Source organism: Suillus clintonianus, assembly GCF_016758775.1.
Source record: "Suillus clintonianus strain FC179 chromosome Unknown DEU56scaffold_146, whole genome shotgun sequence".
NCBI classification, from domain to species: Eukaryota; Fungi; Basidiomycota; class Agaricomycetes; order Boletales; family Suillaceae; genus Suillus; species Suillus clintonianus.
Genome location: NW_024539370.1, coordinates 71,096 through 95,991, shown reverse-complemented (window position 1 = coordinate 95,991; position 24,896 = coordinate 71,096). Strand labels below are relative to the sequence as shown.

The 24,896-nt window shown below is 49.7% G+C and overlaps 5 protein-coding genes across 5 annotated transcripts; 3 read left to right on the top strand and 2 right to left on the bottom strand.

The window, feature by feature from the left end:
- Window positions 1-524: 524 nt before the first annotated feature.
- DEU56DRAFT_918883 (uncharacterized protein) lies at window positions 525-1,705 on the bottom strand (the record flags this gene model as incomplete). The annotated part of the gene is made up of 3 exons (XM_041358189.1): window positions 525-979; window positions 1,032-1,416; window positions 1,466-1,705. The coding sequence occupies 3 exons, from the start codon at window positions 1,703-1,705 to the stop codon at window positions 525-527; spliced, it is 1,080 nt and encodes a 359-aa protein (XP_041202179.1).
- Window positions 1,706-9,431: 7,726 nt separating this feature from the next.
- Window positions 9,432-10,735, top strand: DEU56DRAFT_974889 (uncharacterized protein; the record flags this gene model as incomplete). The annotated part of the gene is made up of 4 exons (XM_041359563.1): window positions 9,432-9,461; window positions 9,543-9,732; window positions 10,095-10,487; window positions 10,529-10,735. The coding sequence occupies 4 exons, from the start codon at window positions 9,432-9,434 to the stop codon at window positions 10,603-10,605; spliced, it is 690 nt and encodes a 229-aa protein (XP_041202178.1). The 3' UTR covers window positions 10,606-10,735.
- A 4,850-nt stretch (window positions 10,736-15,585) lies between these two features.
- DEU56DRAFT_905013 (CHAT domain-containing protein) lies at window positions 15,586-18,675 on the top strand (the record flags this gene model as incomplete). Its single annotated transcript, XM_041356695.1, has 3 exons — window positions 15,586-15,664; window positions 15,717-15,814; window positions 15,871-18,675. The coding sequence occupies 3 exons, from the start codon at window positions 15,586-15,588 to the stop codon at window positions 18,673-18,675; spliced, it is 2,982 nt and encodes a 993-aa protein (XP_041202177.1).
- A 3,686-nt stretch (window positions 18,676-22,361) lies between these two features.
- Window positions 22,362-22,776, bottom strand: DEU56DRAFT_747776 (uncharacterized protein; the record flags this gene model as incomplete). Its single annotated transcript, XM_041349295.1, has 2 exons — window positions 22,362-22,557; window positions 22,637-22,776. Coding segments are annotated over 2 exons (336 nt in total), but the record flags the coding sequence as incomplete, so codon positions are not given.
- Window positions 22,777-23,328: 552 nt separating this feature from the next.
- Window positions 23,329-24,726, top strand: DEU56DRAFT_918878 (uncharacterized protein; the record flags this gene model as incomplete). Its single annotated transcript, XM_041358188.1, has 2 exons — window positions 23,329-23,376; window positions 23,440-24,726. The coding sequence occupies 2 exons, from the start codon at window positions 23,329-23,331 to the stop codon at window positions 24,724-24,726; spliced, it is 1,335 nt and encodes a 444-aa protein (XP_041202175.1).
- Between the last annotated feature and the right edge of the window lie 170 nt (window positions 24,727-24,896).

Here is a 24,896-nt window from a genome sequence, read left to right as displayed (position 1 = left end):
TATACATTCCGCAGGATACCCGCAAAACAAGAAAACACGAACACCGCTAAGTACATACTCGAATCAATCGCGCGCATAATTAACCATAGACATTTCACCTTCGAACACGCGCGCGCGCCGCGCACATTTTACTATATTCTTTGCCGCTAATCATTAGAGCGCGGCAACCCCATGAAAGGAATAGAAGCGGAAAGCAAGTCGACGAACGCAAGACGAGCGCGAACCTCGCACAAACCCGCCGATGTATCTCAAACAAAATTCTCTCTATGTCTAAATGCGCACAAACAAAACTTATCAATTTCTCTTCTTATCTCATTATTAGGCACAGCGGGACCGGACTCAAGCTCAGACACAGACATGGGGGACACGGATATCTATTTTGCGCTTATGCGCATGGAAACAGAGTCAACTATAGTACAGGCGCACTTTGGCGCCATTTCAACCATCAAGTATAGTACAAGCGCATTGGCGCTATGAGTCCAGAGTCCACAAGCGGAAGAACCGCGCACTATGCTAATATCTATCTAGAGGAACTCCGCAAGTTCCTCATCCTCCTTCCACTCGCGCGACAATGAATACAAACGGCTGCTTTGCGCAGCCATCTCAGCTTGTTGAGAGCGAGCGCGCTCTCCTGCCCGACGAAGAAGCTCGCGGAGCCGCGCATTCTCCGAGCGCAGACGCTCCAATTCCCCACCCTCCTCATAACGATCCAAGGTCTCCTCCGCGCGACGCTTCTTGGGGCGGGAAGGGAGAGGGCCAATAGCCTGAGTAGGCCTAGCAGGCAAGGTAGAAGGGCCTGCAACGGGACCGGCCTCAGGAGCAGAAACCTCCTCCGACTCCACAGCATCGCCCTCGCTGTCCAACTCCATCACCTCTTGACGCGAAGACGCGGTGCGAGGAGCAGACTCTGCAGTAGGCGCACGCGAAGACGCGGGCGCAGCTTTCTGAGCGCGACGTTTGGGAATTGCTCTAGTAGGACCTAAGGGAACTCATTAGATCAAAAACGAACCCGCGGAAAGAAAACAACTTACCTATCTTGAAGGAACATCCCTTGTGCGACTTTGCACAGGCGTCACAACGCACGCCGGGCCTGCCATCACACTTCTTCCCCGCACTCTCGCAACGCTCGCATACGATCTGCAAAGGATGAACCCCAGTCATACGCCCTGTAGGCAACGGAGCGCCCATGTTCTTGCCCTTCGACGGCGCGAGTACCGCTGCCTTCTGCTGCGCGGCAGGAGGTCTGGCAGTCGCTACCTCCGCCTGCGCAGCCGCCGCCTCCTTCAAGGCGCGAATCGGTCCCTCGAACTTAGTATACCATTGACGACCCTCAAGCAAGAGGGCTTCTTCATCGCCCTCAAACTCCAAATCGACCTGTAAATGTTGGCCGGACACGCCGGCAGCCTGCATGCGAGTCTAGGAAGGTTAGCGACAAGTAAGCGCAAGAGAAACAAGATCTACTCACAATTAGCTCGTTCCACCGCCGCATCCATATCTCCTTGTCCTCCAACAACTCATCACTATCATCCGGGATCGAACGTCCCAACCCGTCGAGCATCACGCGAATCCCAACCCAATCGCGACGCAGGATGTCAGCCTCGGATTCCATCGCTTCCGGTTCCGGCGCAGGAACCTCGACTTCAGGAGCGGGAGTAGGCGCAGCAGGCAAGGGAGCAGTCAAAACAGCGAGAGAGAAAGGCGCCATTGTATATGCAGAGTAAGAAGTGGCGACAGACGCGTGGTGTAGATGGATAAGAGAGAAGAAGAAGAAGCGGAAGCACGCGTCCACTCACTTTTCAAGCGCCGAATTCCCGATTAGGAAAACAAAGCCACGACGCGTCCACACACGTGACTTATGCCTTTCCGGCGCCGGTACACACACAGTTGCCGACACCGGCCCGCACGTGACATAATTGTCAGAAATTTCGCTAAGTCCATTCCGCGACTATAGGACTGACTGCGGACAGTCAGTTTAAGAGTACCCCGCAGGTGTAGGGAGTAATATCCCTACAGGCTCGTATCCCCTGATATATACATCGACCTCATCACTATCCTCATGTATGCGCAGTTCTATAGAGACACGCGCTACACGCGCGACCTTCCGCAGCGTTCCGCACCTCTCCGCGACATACGCGACGACCCGCGACATTGCGCACCATTCCGCAGCCCGGCGCTAAGTTCGGTATACCCTCCCATGTCCTGTCCTGTATGTCCGGTACCGTTGGTGCGTACTCTCACTGTCATCTCCGTCTCTGACCACATCCAGGGTCTTTTACATAGTGTTACATACTTATCCGCTTCCTTGCGCGCTTCCGCGCAGCCTATCCGCTTCCCTTACGTCTCAATACCCTGAGAGCTCGCGTAGCGACCTACATATCTAGAAGACTCAGAAGATTTCGGACTTACTTACTTTTCCCTTACTTGGACTCACTATCAGTTTTCTGTCTAGTCGCGCTTAGAGCGCTAATATCATTGCAACTTTTGTCCATCTCCTTCTCTGTCTAGTAAATCCTCAATTCTCATCCAAGGAGAGTTCTTACTACCTTCTGCTACCCTCCTCCTATCGCGCACGTATCGCGCGCCTCCCGACTCTTCCGCACGACTCGCGCGTTCCGCGCGTGTATCACATCAGCCTCGCGCGTTCCCGCGCGCCTTCGCGCACTTTCCGACTTGAGCCTTTCTCTTGATCCCTCTCATCAATTAGAGAGATTGACTCAGTAGTATCCCCTAAGGGACGATTCTACTAGCTCGCCTCTCGAGGTAGATATTCTTGTGACTCCCCGGAGTTCGCATCTCTATTTTCTCACCCACACCGCTATGCATGCGTGGCAGAAAATCTCATTGCAATCAGGCCTGGCCAGTATGGTTGCCGTGGACACATTGAAGGAAATGAAAGCATCTCGCCAACGCAACAATTTGAATGGGAGCACCCGCTGGCATGGCTGCAAAAACACGAATACGACGATGGGCTACACAGCGCCAATGTCCTGGGTTATCGGGTATGCATTAAGGCTCGATGTGGCCCCGAGAAGGATATTGCGAATTCACAGATTTGTGTTGCTGAGTTGCGTTCCAGCCACAATCAAGGGGTCGGATAACAGCGAGTGGTAAGGGGTGTCGCAAGGGAATGTAGGGTCACAACACCCCTGGCAGTCACAGGAAACAAAGGACCCTAGGGCAACGAAAAGGTCAGGAGGCAGCCCCCGGCGGGGGCAAGGCTAATCCATATGAGTGCAAAAAAAAAAAAATAGTCATTCTATTATCAGAGCAGAAATGATACTGAGTGTGCACTATGCGACAACGGAAGTTGGCACGCGGTTTTCCATTGCTCATGGACGCCTGATGCCCACGAACAGGCCTTTAGCCTGATGCTCACGAACAGGCCTTTAGCCTGATGCATGAAACAGGCCTTTAACCCTATGCGCGAACAGGCCCTAAGCCTGATAAACAAATCGACCCATATCCCGATAGTACAAAAACAGGCCTTTAGCCCGATGTACCGAACAGGCCTGTAGCCTAATGCGTAAACAGGCCTATAGCCCAGAATAGGCTCTAGCCTGAAGCACAGATAGGCTTGCGATATATGAATGGGCCTTTAGCACAATGCGTGGACAGGCCTTAGCCTGGTGAGTGCGGAGGGGGGGCGATTTGCAGCCCGTCGAATATGAAGGATGTTAGTAGCCCTATGATCAGGAGGGCATACACCATGACCATTGCGGAGAGAAGACTCATATCCAAACGATAACACCGACGGGGGCTCATGGCTCAGCGGTGGATATGACAGAGAACACGTGTTCTAACGACGGACACGCTAGGGGGCTCGTGGCCCAATGACGGTTATGATGGGGGGATTCGTGCCCTGTTGACCGCATGACAGGAGGCTCGTGGCCCCAACGACGGTTATGATAGAGGGGCTCATGGCCTAATGATAGCTGCAACATGGGCTCATGGCCCAACGACGGTTAAGATCGAGGGGTTGTGGTCCAATGACGGTTATGACAGAAGGCTCGTGGCCCAAACGACGGCTATGACAGGGGGTTCGTGGCCCAAACGACGGTTACGACGGAGGGTTCGTGGCCCAACAACGGTTATGACAGAGAGCTCGTGGCTCAACGACGGTGATGACGGAGGGTTCGTGGCCCAACGACGGTGATGACAGAGGGTTCGTGGCCCAACGACGGTTGTGACAGAGGGCTCGTGGCCCAACGACGGTTATGACAGAGGGCTCGTGACCCAACGATGGTCATGACATGGAGCTCATGGTTTAGCGACGGTGGTGCCAAGGGGAGGCGAGCTTCGACGACGGTGAGGCTCGAGGCCTAATTCACGACGATGACTGGGGAGGCTCGCGGCCTAACAGTGAAGGTGAAGGGGGGGAAGGTTCGTGGCTTGAACAATGTCCAAGGCTTGATTCAAAGCAGTAGCGTTAATGCGATGGGAATGGGCTTGCAGCCTGACCAATATGGAATGCTAGTAGGCGTATGGCACGCTGATGGATCGACAGCGTGGCCATAGTTGCCAGTACTGTGGACTGATGGGTGAAGCTTGCAACCATAAAAGCGGGCTGAGGATGTGACAGCAGACGCAGTGGCCTGGATTGTTTGATGAGACGGCCCGCCGAATAATGATCGCGGTAGCGTGATGCGGATGCAGGATGTAGATGCGCGGATGGCGAACCCCGCTGTCATCCATGATCGAACGTGTGCGAGTGAACTTGATGTGTATTTTGAGAAGAAAGAACGCGAGAGAGTTAGCTTGATGTGTGTTCGAGGAACTGACTCGTGAGCGAGCACGACGTTTGTCGAATTCTGACAGAGAAAACTGACGATTCGGAGAACAAGTGTGCTGCTTTGCCGCTCAGCTGGACGTGCGGTGCCGGTTTCTTCCGCGCGCTCCAGGAACCGGCACCTGTTACATGGACGTCGGACGGAAAGAAGCTCATCTCCGGTTCATCAACCCTGATTAGGATATTCGACACAGCCACTTGGCAGCAGATTGCCATTCTTAAGGGTCACACACACTGGGTTGACGTCATCTCCTTGTCTGTGAACAACCGCTTCCTTGCAAGTGCATCAGATGATAAAACAGCACGGCTATGGAATCTCGACACGAATCTCCCGATCGGACCACCCCTCCGGCATGAAGATAAAGTGGACTCTGCAGCCCTTTCCGCTGATGGAAAAGTCCTAGTTACTGGTTGCAGAAACGAAAATGTGTACACATGGGACATTCACGCCATCATCAAACAAGCTGGCCTTGAAGGCCTTCTCCTGCCTATTCCTAATGTACATCCCATGGTTCCTCGGTAAAAACTGTACTAATCTCCCACTTGCAGGTCCCAGCTCCAAAATCGTTGATGACCGTACGTGACGTATTTCTTAAAGCTTTTTCAATGATTTTAAACATATTTTAGAGAGATGCTACGCGACGTCCAGCTATTAATGCCCGTCAAATACCGCCAGGATTTTTTGATGGCGACCAGGTGAGTCATCTGCTTTTGTTGACCAGTTCTTATTCTGATCTTTGTGCTCTCAGTCATCTGCAGCACACGGTACCCATCACCATCCTTCCACACACGACTCACATCTCAAACGCTTTTCATCGTTCTTCCGCCAGTCTCGCTCCAAGACCGATGGAGCAATTGAACTCCAGCAACGCCCAAGACGCACCATCTTCTCTCATCGTGGCCCTCGTGTTGTCGATGTTCCTACAGTAAAGGACAAAGGGGTAAGTATTCGTTCCTGTGCGTTTCCTGTCGCTGTTGTTCAATGACTTATCTGCAGGCACTGGCTATTGCTCAACAACCGCGGCCGCGGCCGCAGCAGCAAAGTCAATTGCACAGCCAAACCCAGGCGTCGTCATCGCAAACTCAGCCTGCGACAGCCTCGACCTCCACAACACCTCCTGCTCCAGGTACTGATACTACCATAGCTGGTGCAGCACCCGCGCAGTCACCACCCATCTCATGGTGGGCTCGTGTCGTACTTTTCCTCTGTTGTGTATCTCTCCCACGTGAAAATGGGCATTGATACTTGGGCATGTGGGGAATTATTTTATTTTGTTGCTGTCTTTATATCTTTTGCTACTCCATCAAGCTCGTTTCTTCGTTATGACACTCATGCAATGCATCGAACTTGATAATGCTAACCGAAAGATTATACTCAAAGAGATTGAAAGCCCAGGACAAGTTCAAGCTCCTCCGTTCATCTACGGATAACTGCAGTACTCCATATTCTGGCGTCGCCGAGCTCGCCTGAACATAGCACAGAATATTAGGGATCTCGAACAATCCATAGCGCACTCTGAACGCGCGTCTGATCTGTGCTCCATGAATCATCCCTTCCGCCCTGTAGCAGTGTCCAATCTAGATGCGGCAAAGTTTGTTAGCTGCCAAGTAAATGGAACATACCTCGACCTAGACATCCCCATCTCTCTTTTTCAGGACGCCTCTGACTTGCGTCCGACTGATCATTCTGACCGACCGATCACTCAGCTCCATATTTCCATTGCCCTGCTGTCTGGTTTCGCGAAACGGGCCATTTCAAATGGATGCTGATGCGGCGGAGTAATTACTGAGTGAAGTCCTCCATATTTGCCACTCCAACTCTTGCAATCAACATTGACTCTATATCGAGCTGGAGGCATGGATGTACGCGATCTTAGGCAGATGCAGCCCGCTGCATCCATGCTTCCGTTGTCGCCAAATTCACTTGCTCGTCGTGCAAAGCGGTGTTGGCAGAGAAATGATCTCCATGACTTAGATGAAGTGATATCCCTTTATTACGATGCCCTGCGATACTACGACACCATGCATGATTGCTGAGTGCAATTGCTATATAATCTGGGTGCGTGACTGTTCACTCACTTCCAGCGTCGAGGTCGACAGCCAAGTCATCGTCTGAGATAACTTTTACGCAGAAGCCGTATCTGACCTGTGGTGGCGTTGCGATTGTAGGCGAAAGCAGAAGTTGCGAGAAAACGAGGGAGAGAACCCGATAAAGGGTCTAGGATTCGTTTTGACGATGATGTTCACTCATCTAGTCCATAAACGGGCACTTTGACCAGGTCTACAGTTGGGATGATTCCTGGACGTTCGAACGCCGTACCCATCATCGCGGCTGTGATGACGAGGATGAGATCAGTGTTGAAAATAACCAAGCAATAGGAAGGGTACATACGGTCCAGCGTCAAGAGTTCGTCCCATAATGGTACCGTACCAGCCCTGAGTCTCGAGGTTGGGGGAAAGTGACTTGATGTCAGAGTGTGCTGGACAGAGGGAGGCGGATGCCAATGTTCCCATCTGTTGAGTCTTCTGGAGAAATATATGGGTTGACTGACTTGACTTTGATGAGTTACTCACCTTTAGGATTGTCTGAGCGAACGACTTGTTAATTTCATACTGTGTGGCTCCCGCTGGTTTGCGGGAGCATGCGATGTCCGAGAAAGGACAGTGATTCTATCAGAGATGCAATGGTGACCATATATCCTGAACAAATAAAAAATAAAATCAGTGCATGATCGATGGTAGAAATTGCACATCACTCGCCAATGTAACTTATACGTAAGCGGATTTGTGTCAGTCTGCTCGAGGTCGATACTGGATAGTGCTCAATCGTCCGATATAACTACCACGTGGTTAGGCATTGTGTCGAAAGCCTTCTAAAAAAACCGACGACATTAATGTCAATAGCGCTAACGTTGAATTGCAAGGACAGCGAGACAATATCTGAGACGGGACAAACCTGAAGCCCGTCCAGTCTATATATTCCGGGGAGTTTTCTTGTCGAGGATACTGCCCCGCTGAAAATGATAGCCGGAGTTGTGCCATAGTCGCAATCCCATGATCTCGTATTGTCTACTGTATACTGGAATACCGCAACTATATCCTGGAAACCCGCGACCACACGGTTTATGTCGATACCATAGTCTGCAGGTCTGTCATGGTGATCAGTATCTCCCTAAGCTGACTGTCCATTGTCGCCTGAAGAAGAGTAAACTGGTCAGTGAGTCTGTAGACAATTTGAATGCTTCAACGCACATATTTTTGGGCTACCACTGCTGACGGGCTGGAGTGGTCGTTTGTTGCGGTGTCAGTGGCTAACACTGTATCACATTCTATGAATGTTTCATTGTATAGCGCTTCCAAGGCCAAGCGAGTCTGGATATGATGAGTCTCATTGGTGTTAGTAGGACTAAAGAGTGCTGTAAAACCAATGGAGCTACAGATACTAGATGCTGAGCCGACGATAATCTGACGCAACCATTTGAAGCACCCTTGCGTTTTGAAGAATGAATCGCGTATGCTGAATCGTGCTCGTTGGTATTGTATCAGCGCAAAATTTTACTAAGAAACAACAACAGGAATGAAGGACATAATGAAGTTCTTGAAAAGGAAGATCGATCCGTACATGGGGCAAGCAGCTGCGAATGGCAGATATCATTTGGTGCTGGTGCGGCAGTGATGAGTGAGCGGTGCGGCAAGCAGTGATGTGGCAGTCTACCTGAGCTCACTTTGATTAAGTTCACATTGCGACTGCAACGTCAGGATCGAAAAAACGGGTCCGCAACACTTGTGACCCCGACGGCAGATCCTCATCGTTCAGCCCACTCTTCCCCAATACCTGCCTCTTCACTTCACATCCAGCTCCCTGACACAATAGAAGCGGAACACCATCGACTTGGGATCTTTTCTGCGCCTTCGAACCAGTACAGGTGGCTGGCTGCAAGCTCCCTCTAGGATAGTCGGTGCTGACAGCCCACAGATCTCCACAGATAATTAATGTCCCTCAGTTTGAACCAGTGATTGAGATCGGTGCTAGTATTGCTGTCCCCGTTTCTCTAATCATGTGCGCACTTGCTTGAAGCTGAACACCCAGCCGGTTATTTTGCTTGTCTGAGAGGAAATAGAAGATCAAGTTGTAGAAGTTAGCAGGCAACGCACCGCCGCTGGTCAGCGTGGGAATATGTTGAACTTTTGAGTTACCATTCCGAAATACTTCGGCTCTATCTTTCAGAAACCGTGATACCATTGTTCAGGAACGACTGGGACTCTTCTTCTCGGCTCTCAATTTTCAAACCTTGATGCGACATATTCAATTTGCTGCTTGTATATGCATATGAGCAGATTTTCTGGGCCGGCCCATCTGAATCACGACGATGCGTTTTACACCTCTTGCCAAGAGGTAGCCAGAACACCATGTTTCACAGCCATTCGGCACTTGGGCAGTGACACACCATATCCTCGAGGCCTTCCCTCACGCTTACCAAACCACAGATGGGCCAGGCAAATATGATAGGCCACTAGCGTCAAAGTTTAATCAAGTACGCCCATGAGGTAACGTTTGCTATTCAATCTGCGAAATACTTATATAGTGAGCAGTGAACGAGGTTTGGGATATAGCGTCAAAACCCCCTCCCTAAAGTATCTAATAATGTGCTTGCTTCTCTGCGTTCTCTACCTCGTTCAAATGATCCAAGCTGCGCCTACTACTAATTCGACTACTATCAGTAGTGGTTTTGAAGCGCTATTAACCGTGGACGAGAGAACCTTGTGGAGCATTATCTCTACCTGCACTCTGACTTTTCTCGCATGTATTTATAGCGCCATTCATCCCAATATTCCGAGTCCTCATGACAGCGACTTTCGTATTCTATGGCGACAGTTTGGCATCATGGTAGTCGCAGTACCCGACCTGATCGTTGGATGGGCTCTGCGCCAGTGGCTCTCGGCTCGTCATATTACACCAGTCTCAGGAGTATGTCAGTCTTAATCCCAAAGACTGGTCCGAAAGTGAGTCTTACACTCTGGACATGTTCGTTGGATGACCTAATATGCACTTTTTTTAGTCAATGAGCGTGCTGAAGCACCTGTAGTGCAATACGAAGGTGAACTCGACATTCTATCTTGCATCCTGAATATGGTTCCTGATGGCTTACTTACCTCGTAAGATCACACCGACCCCCATGCTGAAGGTGAACCATCTGGAGCTAGTGCGAAGCCACTCAAGGAGAGCTCTGTGGTCGACGATTCAGACCAATATGAAGGCAAGTTTGACTCATGCTCTCTCGAACACGTCTCTCATTTGTGTCCTTAGATTACACATGGACTCAGACTCACAGCTTCTTTGCTCTGATGGGCGGTTTCATGCTTTATGTGGACGGGGAACCCTACCAAACACTATCGCCTGACCACCTTCTCCATCTGATACGTCATGGGTATATCTGTGGCCCGACCCTGACGGAAAAGCAGATCTCCGACCGGAGCAAAGGGAATGTGATATCCAAAGGATCAATCCTCCTTCAGGGGTCTTGGTTTACTCTGCAGCTCCTTTCCCGCACCATCTATCACCTCGAGCCCACACAGTTTGAGGTGGGAACACTCGCGTTCGTGGTTCTCAACTTCATTACATATACCGTGTGGTGGCATAAGCCTCTGGATGTAGATTGTCCTCATCCAGTCTACTGGACCATCTTTAGCGGCATCCACTGTACTGCTTGGTTTTATGCCTTCCCCACATACCAAGAACAGGTCTTATGGCGCATATGTGCCGTCACTACAACTGTCCTACCCTGGCTTGGTCTCGCGGTGGGCTTCGTTCTGTATAGATGGAGAGCTAATGAACAGGGTTCAGTGAAGTTTAAAGTGTTGCTCTTAACGCTGCCTGCATTTTACGTCGTAACGCGTATCATCATTTTCCTACTTATGTTCACCACTTTGCGCAATCTTCCTCCTGACGCGTACAAGACAGTGTCGTGGAGTAATTTGGTGCCGCACTTGTAATTCTTGCCCGTGGTACTTGTCATACATTTCGTACTTTTGTGACCTTATCCAGGGATGCAGGTTGACACTCGGAAACGGTCAGAAATTCGATTTCAACTGGCTTATCGATGAACACAACGATACCGGAGGATGGTCACCATTGGACGCGATCCGAAGTGCAGTATATCTGATACTTTGATTGTCACTAAGTGCTTCGAAGCATTCGATTCGACTGAGATCACAACTAAGTCGCAAAAGAATGCCCGGAGTGTCCGTCATTCCAGTTTGATGCTTTGCAATGCTCCTAGAATGACCAAGCTTCATATTAGCGCCGTTCGCAAATTTGAGCGCTTCATCTACACAGCAGTGAAGCTGTGAATCGAACACGAGGTTGACACATGGAACGCACCTAAATGAGAAAAGACGGCTTGAACGAAAGAGCGCCCAACTTCTTCTTCTCCCAACGAGACATCCATTGATCACTGGGGTGATTTGAGCACTGTGTCCGTCTGCACGGCGCTTCTCGTGAGTGATACTGTAGGCTCGTGTGCAGGTTAAAGTTGACCACTTGCTAACCAGCGGCTTCGTATACCCTCCAAGATCTCTAGGACATTTTCAAATAACGGCACAGCAAGTACCCCGTTTACAGTCCCGAAGCTGTCTTCTAGGTGAGGACTGAATTCCTGTAAGTAGTTTGGCTCGTGAACAATGGCGTGCGTATTCTAACAAGCGTTGCAGTGAAAGAAGAGAAGCCCCTGGACATACCAGCAACCATTGTCGCCTGAAAACCCGGTCTGGTTCAAAGATCTCAGCAGACTTCTCGCATAGATAGGCTCCAATATCTGCAGTACAGCTCCCCGGCACCGACCATGTCTTCATCCACTAGTAAGAAGCAACAGACGCCAGCGGCCACACCACACCAGACGATGCGAGGCCATACCGACTGGGTAAGAGGTGTTGCCCATCTGCCCAGCGGACGACGCATAATCACATGTTCGATGGACGACTCACTCCGATTATGGGACCTGGAGAGCGGTGCACAGATAGGTGAGGACTGGCGAGATGAGGGTTACCAATTAATGTGGTCCATGGCATTGTCTCCAAACGCCAAGACAGTTGCAACTGGAAGCGGAGGCGGTGATAATAACGTGAGATTATGGGACATCGAGACGAGGAAGGTCATCGCCAAATGGACGGGACACACCAATGTTGTGTATACATTGTGCTGGAGTTCAGATGGCAAGCGAGTAGCGAGTGGATCCTGGGACGGGACAGCAAGAGTCTGGGATGTCAAGAGCGGTGACATTGTCCTGACAATCACAACCGGACACAACTGGGCGGTGATGTACTCGCCTGATAACGAAAAAATCGCGACGGGCGGAGACAAAGAGAATGCAGTCAAAATCTGGGATAGCAAGACGGGCAAGCTCATCACCAAACTCGAACACAAGTACACAGTTTTCAGCTTGGCATGGACGTCGGACGGAAAGAAGCTGATCTCCGGTTCATTAGACCGGATTAGGATATTCGACACAGCCACTTGGCAGCAGATTGCCATTCTTGAGGGTCACACAAAGGTTGCCATCTCCTCAGGCTTGTCTACAAATAACTGCCTCCTTGCAAGTGTATCATGGGATAAAACAGCGCGTCTATGGAATCTCAACACGAATCTCCCGATTGGACCACCCCTCTGGCATGAAGATGATTTGGAGTCTGCTGCTCTTTCCGCTGATGGAAAAACGCTAGTCACTGGTTGCCAAAACGGAAATGTGTACACATGGGACATCCACGCCATCATCAAACAAGCTGGCCTTGAAGACCTTCTCCTGCCCATTTCTGATGTAAATCCCATGGTTCCTCGGTAATCGGTAAAAATTGTACTAATCTCCCACTTGCAGGTCCCAGCTCTAAAATCGTTGATGACCGTACGTGACGTGTTTCTTTAGTCTTTCAACGATTTTTAAAGATATTCTAGAGAGATGCTACGCGACGTCCAGCTATTCATGCCCGCCGAATACCGCCAGGATTTTTTGATGGCGCCCAGGTGAGTCATCTGCTTTTGTTGACCAGTTCTTATTCTGATCTTTGTACTCTCAGTCATCTGCAGCACACGGTACCCATCACCATTCCTCCACATACGACTCACATCTCAAACGCTTTTCATCGTTCTTCCGCCACTCTCCCTCCAAGACCGATGGAGCAACTGAATTCCAGCAACGCCCAAGACGAACCATCTTCTCTCATCGTGGTCCTCGTATTGTCGATGTTCCTACAGTACAGGACAGAAAGGTATGTATTCGTTCGAGTGTGTTTCCCATCGCTGTTGTTCAATAACTTATCTCCAGCCACTGGCTGTTGCTCCACGGCCGCGGCCGCAGCAGCAAAGCCAATTGCACGGCCAAACCCAGGCGTCGTCATCACAAACTCAGCACGCCAGCACCTCGACCTCCACAACACCTCCTGCTCCAGGTACTCATGCTACCACAGCTGGTGCAGCACCTGCGCCGTCACCACACATCCCATGGTGGGCTCGTCTCGTACTGTTTCTCTGTTGCGCATCTCCTCCGCACGCCAATGGTCATTAATACACTGCAGCATGCGGGCAACTGTTTTATCTTTCTTGCTGTCTTTATATCTTTTGCTACTTCATCAAGCTTGTTTCTTCGTTGTGACACTCATGCAATGGGCCCAAGTTCAAGTAATGGTGGGTGAAATTTCTAGGCTTTTTTCATGGTGATTTAGCTTGCCGCCCCAGTCGTAGCCTTGAGCATTGACGAACGGTAGAGCATACAGCCAAATATTTGCACCATTGATTCTCTCGTTGCCTCCTTTCCATTATCTCGATGCTTATTATCTATTCCGCAGGTCATCTTTGTTGCTCGCACGAGAGTCGCACAATCTGGCTAGTAATCAGTACACACCCTTCGATTATTTGTAAGAGTTGTTGTCTTGTAACACCCATCACTATCGGATGGGTTCGAACCATTTTTTATTCCCTCCCAGTCAAATTGGCTCTTCAAAGATTTCTTCCACCTTTGGCGAAGCCTCATTTCCTGGGATGAACATTCCTCTCTCGCTTGCGTCTCGTGTTTGATACTACTTCAGTGGAGCACACCTGGACGATTCAGACACGATATATCGGTTGACTCGAAAGCATGGAAACTTGCGACTGCTGTCATCTACTGTACTAGAACTAGTCGTGCTGTCAACTTACCCATGTCTAACACTGTTTTCAATCTAGTGATTGATAATCGACTCAGGCTATTGATCGAATTTCTGTTGCTGCTCTGGTGACTTGGGATAGTGTTCCCAGCTGAGACTCGCGGACATGGTGGAAAATATGGAATAATGTGATTGCAGTGAACGCGCTGGTCAGTTTCAGCGCTCGCCGCTTCAACCGAAAGTCGCATTAACACTTGAAGTCATCATGTTGCCATCCTGATATTCAGCGTGGCGCTAGAATTTGAATGCTGGGATGCCTGTGAGCCTTCTTCAATCGCTTTCTCTCCTTGGAAATTTTTCTCTGCTTGTTATATATGTGTTCCATATGTGTTCAACGTTGCAACCGTTGGGCGAGTCTTTGATCGTTGAATTTGTCCAAGGTGCGGTTACAGGAATGGGTGGCTGTGCTTCTGTTTCTTTCTCTCATTAACATCCGTGCCAAAGCAGACGAAGTTCGAACCAAGATATGGACTAGGCGACACTTAGGCTGGTAGTAGAGTCTCCCACTGCTGAGAAACATACGCCGGCTCGTCCAATGATAAACATACTGGCCAAATCAATATTGTAAAGACTGATGTAATACTAATTATCACTTCTGACTCTTGTTCAAGGTCGTATTCACGCTCGAATTCGTCACTCATCGTAACGTCTGCCGCATTCCACTTATTATCTGAATCCGGCTCACACTCTCGCAAACCGTCCCTGGTGTTTCCATAACGCTCTCGATCATCCTTCCCCCATGACACCGACGGTCAAGTCAAGAGTCATACTCGCATATAATCGTTCGGCTTTTCTGTGTGTATCGCTTTCACCGGTTTACATTACCCAACGAAATAAACTCGATTCTAATTTGCCTGTTAGTGTGCTAAACGAGTCGTACCGTCGACTCAGTCCAGGAATAAGCATCACAGAACGCTCAGAGTCTCGCATAACCTTGACATGCCACTTTTGTTGATGCCTTGTCACTTCTCTAGGACAGATTCTCCCGCTAATCCTACCACTTTGGTCTCAGTGCTTAGTAGTTTAATTATACCAGCGTCTACCGTGCTGAACAGCCCACGACAACATGATATAAATAGCATTACCTGAACCCTCAACATCTTCTTATCCCCCTCTCAGCCAAACTCCATCCACAGTCTCATATCCCTATCCTCCATCTTGTCCTACCACTCATTCTGTACCCCACTCAATCTCCGACTCGGATGCGCCGTGCCGTTCGTCGTTTGTTTCGTCGCACCACCACGCCTACTAGCACTGCAAGGCAATATATCAGACTTGAAGGTAGGTCGCACTGTATCACATTTGTATCTCTTTTGTGACCCCCACGTTCTTTCTACAGTCATCGGCGGAAAAATCTTCGAGTCCCCTCCAGCGCCAACCCGCTGGCATTTACATATCCATCAATGTCGACTCGAGAAGACGTTGGAAATCAGCCATTAGTATCTTATCATCCGATGAATCTGTAGCGTGGGGAGATACTGTGATTCTGTAAAGTCCCTCAAAACTTTCGGGCACGATCCGAGAACTCAACTTCGGTTTTCAGAGCATCCCACGAGTCACCTGCATTATCAGTGGAGATCAGAGCGTCTTACGAGGTCGACCGAATGCTTGGCAATGGAGAAGTCATTGGAAAACTTCAGACATCTTGGGATGAGTTGCTCGATCATGCAGATGAGCCATTCGGTGAGTTACTGAATCTACTTCTCATTCATGCATATCTATTCTCATTCCGTAGAACTGTCCTTCCCACCCGTTCGTGGTGTCAATTCTTCCGTCACGCTGAAGGCCGCTGTTATACACGCTTGCGATAATCAGGACCGCGCACCGATTGATGTGGGTGACCCAAGAATTTGTCCTGATAGCTTTCACTGACAGAACAGCAACTGTAGTCTCTCATAGATCGCGAGATTGCTCGAGAAACAGATGCGGGCCACGTACGACTCGCCAGATACATGATACACAAGCGGGTCTCTCAGCTGAACGATGCTGTAGAGCGTTTTCAGTTGGTTCTCGACCGCTGTCCAGTCGACCATCCTGACCATGCAGCGGCTCTCACCAACCTCGCGTGGGCCCGCCTTCAAGGCTATATTCAAAAGAATCCTCAAGACATCGATGCCATCACTTCCCTCTTCCGCGAAGCTCTTGAATTGCGTCCGCAGGGCCATCCAGACCACGCTTTATCTCTCTATCATCTCATTGTCGCATTGAAATGGCGCTGGAGCAAGGAGCGCGCTACTGTCTATATTCATGAATTCCTGCAACTGTGCTGCAAGCTACTGCCCATCTGTCCAGAGGCCAGCTACCTTCGTAGCATCGGCGTAGACAGTGAGATTGATTATATGATCAACGAATGCAACCATCTTCCGATTGATGCATTATACGAAGGCATCCACCTTCAACAAGTCGTGCTCGAGCTCTGTCCTCTGGGCCATCGGCACCGTACAACAGCACTGGACAAACTTTCACGGGATCTCAGGGCACGCTATGAACAGCATGGCAGCATTGATGATCTGGAAGAAAGCATACAACTTCGTCGTGAAATTGTTTCTCTATGCCCCGAGGGACATTTTGATCGTAGCGCCTACCTGAATAACTTGGCCTATTCACTCGAGTCCCGTTTTGATCACCAAGGCAAATCCCATGACATTGACGAGGCCATCTCCTTACATGAAGAAGCGCTGCTCCTGCGCCCTGTTGGGCACATATATCGCGATTTCTCGTTGGGAAACTTAGGGGGTGCGCTCCGCACCCGTTTCAATAAATGGGGTGATGTTGATGACATTAACCGAGCTGTCAGCCTCTATCGCGAGGCACTGACATTGCGACCACCTGGGAATCCACGTCGTGACACCATGCTCAACAACCTTGCTCTCGCGCTCAACAACAGATGTGACAAATTGCACGACATCGAGGATCTCAATGAAGCCATTGATCTATGTCGCGAATCCCTTCGGTTGACGCGGGGTGATCATCCAGCGTCCCATAGAATCCTTTTCAATTTGAGCTCAGCACTCTGCTCTCGTTTCACGCGAACTGGGAAGAATAAAGATGTCGAGGAGGCCATTCGACTCTGCCAAGAGTCATTGGTGGTTTTGCCTTCACTGCACCCAGACAGGTATTCCAGCTACAAGTGGCTGCAGGAAAGCTATATGTCTCGTTACCGTGTACAACACGATCCAGATGATTTGTCATTCGCTGTGGAGAACTTCAGACTGGCCTCGGGCCACCCTACTCAAGGCTTTCCGCGTCGCGTTCAAGCAGCGTTGAACCGGGTTGATGAAGCTGAAGATCATCAACACGACTCTGCCCTTGAAGCATACCAAACATGCTTGGAGCTTTTCGACAACCACGTAATGACGCGATCGTCGATCATCTCACGACGCGAGGCTGCCACTGCTTTTCGTCGGGCACAGTCACTGCCAGTCGATGCGGCATCATGTGCGGTTCGTTCCAATGATCTGCAACGAGCGGTTGAACTCGTGGAGCACGGTCGCGGCCAACAATGGTCGCTGGCCTCTCGGCTCAGGACTCCACTGGAAGACCTGAAGTCTGCGAGTCCACAGCTAGCTCAAACACTTGCAGAGCTCAGCAAGCGCCTGTCTGATGCTCAGGGTTCTACAGGCAGTGCCGACAAAGCTGCTGCTGATCAGGCAGCAATCAACTATATGAAACTCACAAGGCAATGGGAAGCTACAGTAGCTGAGATACGCAATCTTCAGGGTTTCTCGAGATTCCTGCTCCCACCTTCGTACAAAGACTTGCAAGCGGCAGCGTGCCATGGCCCAGTTATCATTCTCATTGCGAGCAAATACTCATGTAACGCCATCGTGGTTCCGACATCAGGACAGCCCCATCACGTTCGCTTCCCGCGCATCACTTTCGCAGATCTGGAACAGCTGAAGGACGATTTCGCTACGGCAATCCGGCATGCGGCTCGTATGCACCCACAGGAGCCGAGGAAGAAGTTGCGAGTACGCTTGCGGATCCTGTGGGATGAAATCATGCTACCCATCGTTAACGTCCTCCAACACGACCTGAAATTGCAGCACAAGTCTCGAATATGGCTTTGTCCGACAGCAGCCTTCACGTCCATACCTCTCCATGCAGCTAACCCATTCCGAATGAACACAGATTGCTCTGGGAAGGAGTCATGCCTGGAGGATCTCTACATCTGCTCTTATACGCCCACACTTTCAGCTCTTATTAGAGCTCGGCAGGCGATGAAGATGCGTGTGACTCCGTCCTTTGCGGCGATCGGACAAAGTGAACCGGGCGCAGGGCAAGGCGACATGCTCCCAGCTGTCGACAACGAGCTCGAGCTTGTCCAGACACTCGTTCCTCCCAACATCAAGTTCACTAATATTTCGAAAGACGAAGCCACACAAGCAGGTGCGCTCAATGCTTTGCAATGCAACACCTGGGTGCACCTCGCTTGTCACGGCAAGCAAGACCTTGAGCAGCCCTATAACTCATATTTTGCTATGAGAGACAAACCCGTTACGCTGCTTGACATCATGGAGAACAATTCTCCTCAAGCTGAATTCGCGTTCTTATCGGCGTGCCATACCGCTGTTGGTGATGAGGAGACGCCCGACGAAGCCATTCACCTCGCAGCTGGACTCCAGTTTTTGGGGTTCAAGAGTGTCGTTGGCACACTGTGGGGCTCAATGACGCTCTCGCAAAATACGTCGTAGAAGCTTTCTATGAGAAGATGTTCGAGGATCTGGAGGACGGCGTGATAGACTGTACGAAGGCGGCCTGGGCACTGAATCATGCTACGAACGCCGTGATGACGAAAGTGCCGCTCGAGCAGAGAATGGTGTTTATTCATATTGGTGTATAGTTTTACCTACGTTGTATTGCTTCGTCTGGTACATATTCAGGGGTTGTTTATCTGTGATCCTATGTGATACTTTTTTTGTAGACATGACCCTGATACGCTTGCGCTCTCGTTGTCTCGTTTCCGTATTCACTCTCGCGTTGTTGTTCCCTAATTTTTTTCCTTATGGATTCAAATTGCTTGTAGCCTCGTATTCTGCTTGAGTACATCATGATAGTGCGAGCCGACTCACACCATTATTCAAGCTTTCAAGGCCTTTTGCACCATAGAACTTAACATGCACACCTATTGAAGTTGGTAGCTTCGTCAATCCCAGATGGGTGCCTTAACCTGTGAATAATACTCTACTCCTCGTCAATGTGAAGCGGAGTATTGTACACCAAAGGACTGTGATATACTTTGCCTAGCTCACGACTCGGAACTCTACCTGATAGACCAGTCGTGTCTTGAAGTGTTATTCTCGTTAGCAAACATTATCGGGTCCGATGCACCACACGAGTCTTGCAACGAGAAAACATGATTGAAGGTGTAGCGAAAGACCAGGAGAAAGAGATGAGAGTACATAAAGACCAGAAGAAAAATGAAATAGTTATTCATACGCTGAAGCGTCAATGACAATCAGCATCTGGGGGAGATGCGCAACAGATTAAAAGCACGAGGCGAGCCAACAACGAGAGGGGTTGTAACTGTACGGTTGCTGCATCAGTAGCAGGAGGTTTTTCGGACGTCGACGCGTCGGTGGGCTGAGTTTGCGATGACAACACCTGCACTTGGCCTTGCGATTGGGTTTTCTGCAACTGCATTTGTTTCGCCTTCTCATATTCTGGGCGTCGAGCAACAAACAGTGCCTGCATAGAAATGATCGAAACACAGTGGTTGGAAATGCACGCGAAGAAAGCCATACCTGTTTGTCTCGTACTGCAGCAACTTGGAGAGTAAGAGGACCGTGACGAAAGAGGGTGGCTAGCCTTGAGTGTTGTTGGATTTCGGTTGATTCGCTAGTGTGGGAGTGAGAGCGACGAAAGAGCAATGGAAGGCGTCCAAGGAGCACGGGTGAAATCGAGGGTGTGAGGGCGCAATGGGAGCGGCGATCAGAGGAAGGATGGACACCGTACGACGTGGAAGACTGAGAGAAAAAGGTCAGTACAAGACCCCATTCAAAAAAAAATGCTCATGACGCACATGAATGTTGCCTCGTAGGTCATCGAAAAAACCTGGCGGTACTCGATGGGCTTTCATGGGTTGGGCTGGATGTCGTGTAGCATCACTCTGGAGTGATGATCTTATGTAAAATGCTCAAGAAGATTAAGAAGCACGCCACGCACGTTCTTTAACAACTTTCCAGATGTGACCTACAAGTGGGAGGTCCAGAAGTTAGAGTAGTCTTTACCGAAGGCATAAACTCACTGGCACATTTGGAATGGACAATAGGTCTTCAAAGCCAGCATCTTTGAGCATGGTATTGATATCCCACAGGTACACATTCTTGTCCTCGCAAGCGGTGGCCAGCAGCTTTCCATCCGCGGAAAAAGCTAGACAGCTCACGTCCTTTTCATGCTGGAGGAGTGGACACACTGGGAGGTTCGTGTTGAGGTTCCACAAACATACTGTTTCATCCCATATTGATGTAGTCGCAAGAAAGCGGCCGTTCGGAGACAAAGTCAAGTTGAAAATGTGACCCTTGAGAGTAGCGATCTGCTCCCAAGTGACCGTGTCAAATATCCCAATCGGGCCCAATGACCCAGATATAAGTTTCTTCCCATCTGACGACCAGGCCAGGCTTCGAACTGATTGATCTTGTTTGAGTGTGCTGAGCAGCTTGCCTGTATTGGCATCCCAGATTTTTACAGCGTTCTCGTTTTCTCCCCCCGTCGCAAATTTTGTGTTGTCGGGCGAGTATATCACCGCCCAAACATACTGGTGACCGTTCTTGATTTCTAAGACGGTTTTCCCGGTTTTGACATCCCACACTCTTGCTGTCCCGTCCCAGGATCCGCTCACGACTCGCTCACCATCTCCACTCCAGCATACTGACCCCACATTCTCAGTGTGTCCAACCCATTTGGCGATGGCCTTCCTCGTCTCCACGTCCCACAACCTCACCGTCCCGCTATCGCTTGCGCTTGCAATAGTCTTACCGTTTGGAGACAATGCTATTTTTTTTGCCTCTGCCTTATGCCCCTCATCCCGCCAGGCATCACCAATTTGTGCGTCGCTCTCCAGGTCCCATAGTCGGAGGGAGCCATCTTCCGAACATACGACGATGCGTCGTTCACCAGGCAGGTGCACAATATCGAGCAATTGGCTAGTATAGCCTCGCATCGCCTGGCGTGGCGTGATCGTTGGTGTATTACTGGTTGAGGATGACATGGTCGGCGCTCAGATTCTCAACTACGGCGGATGGGGAAAATTTGTGTGAGGACCGCTTTGAAAATGCTTGTCTGACAATGGCAAAGATAACTGGTGAGTTGAAGCGCCTTGAATTATTAACAAATCGCGAGGAAAAGCTGATGGAAACGTTTGCTTACAGGAATTCCGTCCTGACACGGGTGATGACTTCGGGACTATGTATGCAAGCCCGGTAGTGTGAGAACTGAGGATTCACTATATGGTATCGCTGATAAGCGGGTGGTTAGTTTCAGAGTGTCACTCACGAGAAGCACCTGTTCAGACCAGCTCAAAAACAGCTGACACTACAGTTACCTGTAAACTGAGAAAGTGGGCGTTGAGTTTAGAATTTAGGAAGGTGAGTATCTGTTCCTTTAAGTCGTATATTGCGGTGCATTAATAATTATCCTCGTGTTTGTTTCATACCTCAAGTGCTGTGTAGACGGAGCGCTCAGGTCCGACACCTACACCAAGTGCATATTCCTATTCTCACCAAGGGACTATGTCCATTGTGGCGACGAAGTTCAACGAGGAGTCATATTTCCTCTCTGCTTCGCGTGTCTCTTCCAGCCGATTTTGAACTCGGTTTCGTCAAGTCTTCAACATGTTTTTCTATTGTCCGGTGCTGTATTCCGACACCTGCCCGAGATTGCCGTGCTCACACTCATTCTATTCTGGTCCAAATCCTAGTAGACCTCTCCTTGGATGCTGATATCGTACATTCATCATTCGTGGCATCTGTTGCCGGGGTGAACTTATCGTTTGATAATGAGGTCATGGTGATTATCTTAGGTGCATCCACTGAGTACTGATACTTAGTAAACACGTTTTCTTCACTACCCCGGGATGAAGTAACTTCGCGTCGTGCGAAAAAAAAATCAACACTCCGCTGGATAACAGTGCGCTCCCTTTGTACTTCTCAGTCTTCAGGCACTCCATAAATCCTGGCCTTCGCTCTAGCCCGATGGATATGCTATCATCGCATTATTTTATTTTATATTTTATGTAAACAACAGTGTCCAGGTAAATCACTTCCGTTGTGGCTTCAGCATGAAGCTGACATCTGGAATGGTGTTATTACAGTGCATACCAAGGAAGCTCCAACCCTACAGCTTCAAGAACGAGGATATAAACCTACTTTTCTCAATTGTGTCAGTTGTGAGAGCGACAACATCGTAACCTATTACCCATCGTGGAGACCCTGACGCCTGCCTCGCGCGATTTGCAATACAGCTGGCATCTGAACCCCTTGATATAGTTGATCTCATCTACGATGAGAAATTGAGAATCGTATTTCTGGCGATGTATCTTGTGATAGAGGTGAAGAGAGTTGCGCGGGCTGTATTTTCTTGAAAAGAGTCCGATTGGTGGGGGTCAGTCTACGGGGATGAAGAAAGGAAAAAGATGGAGGTCAACCATCATAAGACGCGCGGTCGACGGCTAGGTCATCGTCTGAGATGGCCTCTACTTTGATCTGGGGACTCGAGGCTGATGATGGGGATGGGGATGAGAAAAAGTCGTGGATTTGGGCTGCGCGGATTAATTTTCCAGAGGAGGGGTAACCTGAGCGGTGAGATCATAATGAGGGCCGCATCGATAATCATCCAATGAGCAAACTCAAAGCAAAAGTGCGGATGCTCAGCGCGAAATTTTCGGGGTCTTTCACAATAAAGGCTCATACATACCAAGATTATTTTCGGGGTCCCCTGCGGTTCCGTTCTGTGACTGCTGTCCTCAAGGCCTTGCCGGCTGGATGGACTATCACTAATGACGTGTAATTGTTTGTTCGCCAATCTTGTCAAGTCGTCGCGTACATACAAGACCTCAGTTGGCCTGCGGAGATCACCCTTCCACAGACGTTCGCGCTTACTCGCTTTGTGGCGACAATGTCAAGTCGGTAGCTGTGGGTGTCGGTGCCTAGGTGTGGACATACGCCGCTAGAAAGGTAATGTGTCTATTGTCGTTATACCTTTGCAAAGGTCCACAGCTTGTAATTTAAATAGGGATGCGAGTGTTGGTGGACGGCAGAATTATTGTCTAGTTCAAACCACCCATCTCTAACATCTCTACCTCCTTGGCACAAACGTTTCATATAGCAAAAAAAATGCAGATTAAAACAATGGATTCAGCCAGGACCTCAGATATCGTTGATGCACTGCAGAAAGACGTAAGCCCTCGGTTTTGTAGGTTCAGGTTGGTGTCTGATTACAATGATAAACATTCATTTCAGCTTGATTCTATTGATGATTACGAGACGCCTGACTTCGACACCGCCTACTCCCGACTCGCAGCCACTTGCAACCCCTCTACCAACTTGAACGAGCTCGAAGTTCGGGCCATCATCATCGAACACCAGCAGCAGTTGGATGCAGTTCAGCTCAAGGCCTCAAACCCTAGCGAACTCGATGAGAGTGATCGTGCCAGGAAACTTCGCCGGCGACTCTTAGAACAGGAAGACGAGATTATCGAGTCCCAACATACACACAGGAGACCTGTATCAACCCTTTGGCACTTTCCAACCGAAATATTATCGCTCATTTTCGTTTACTGCCTCCCGGATGACAAGTACATGTTGCCCCACCCAGAGAAGGCCCCCGTGCTACTGACCAGAGTATGTCGACGATGGAGAGAGGTTGCTGTGGACATGCCCGGTTTGTGGTGCAAACTGTCTATGGGCCATAAATTTCAGCGTTCAGCCGCCTGTTGTGACTCTTGGCTCGAGCGAACACAAGGACATCCGCTCTCATTGGCATTCTGGCGTGGTCGCAACAATCACTGGATCGAGTCACGAAGCCTTCTTCAGCCATATATAACTCAAGTCACTTCACTTGCTCTTCTCTCTGACTCCGGTGCCAGCCTGCCTGTGGTAACAGACTTCATCGCACTCGAAGAGCTGACCATTTTCGCGGACACTTATCATCCTATGCTAGATGTTGCCCACTCTATCTCGCAATCACCTCCCACTCTGCGCAGTTTCAACATACCGCGCCCGCGCTTCGAACTCGAGTCCTTCTCTGACTTCAAACCCGCATTATGGGCCAATCTCACAAATGTCCAGATCACGGTGGATCAACCGCATACAATTAGCCACTTGCTCTATCTATGCCCCGACCTCACCTCCTTATTGGTCGGTATATCTTTTAATGCAAAGCAGGTTTTAGAACCATTCACGCACACCAAACTTCGATCCTTAAGCATCGTTTCCGGGGGTTGGAATCGTGGTGGCGCAATCGTGGATCTTGCCTGGGGCCTATTCGATGCTGTCTCACTCCCCGAACTACGCGCACTTGAAGTTCACTATGTACAACCATGGCCTCATGAGGGATTCAAGGCATTTTTGACACGATCGAACTGTCCCCTTGAGAGCCTAATATTCGGCCCTGGAGTGATGACGACGGATGAGCAGCGAGCGGAATATGTCGCCCTGATTCATTCCCTACAAGTAGTAGTGGATCACATGCGTCCAAATGATTATTTTCAACTCAAACGGAAGATCTTTATGTATTTCACGAAATGATAGAATCGGGTTTACACTACTCTAGCTGGTCGTTCCGTCATACTTGTATCATACCATAAAGCAATGCACCACATGTCTCTTGTTTTACATGTCCACTGTCAAGAAATCCGAATCTTCCTCATCGCACTACGAAGGTACCCGATTGTTGTCAAGGGTTGATACGGAACTTA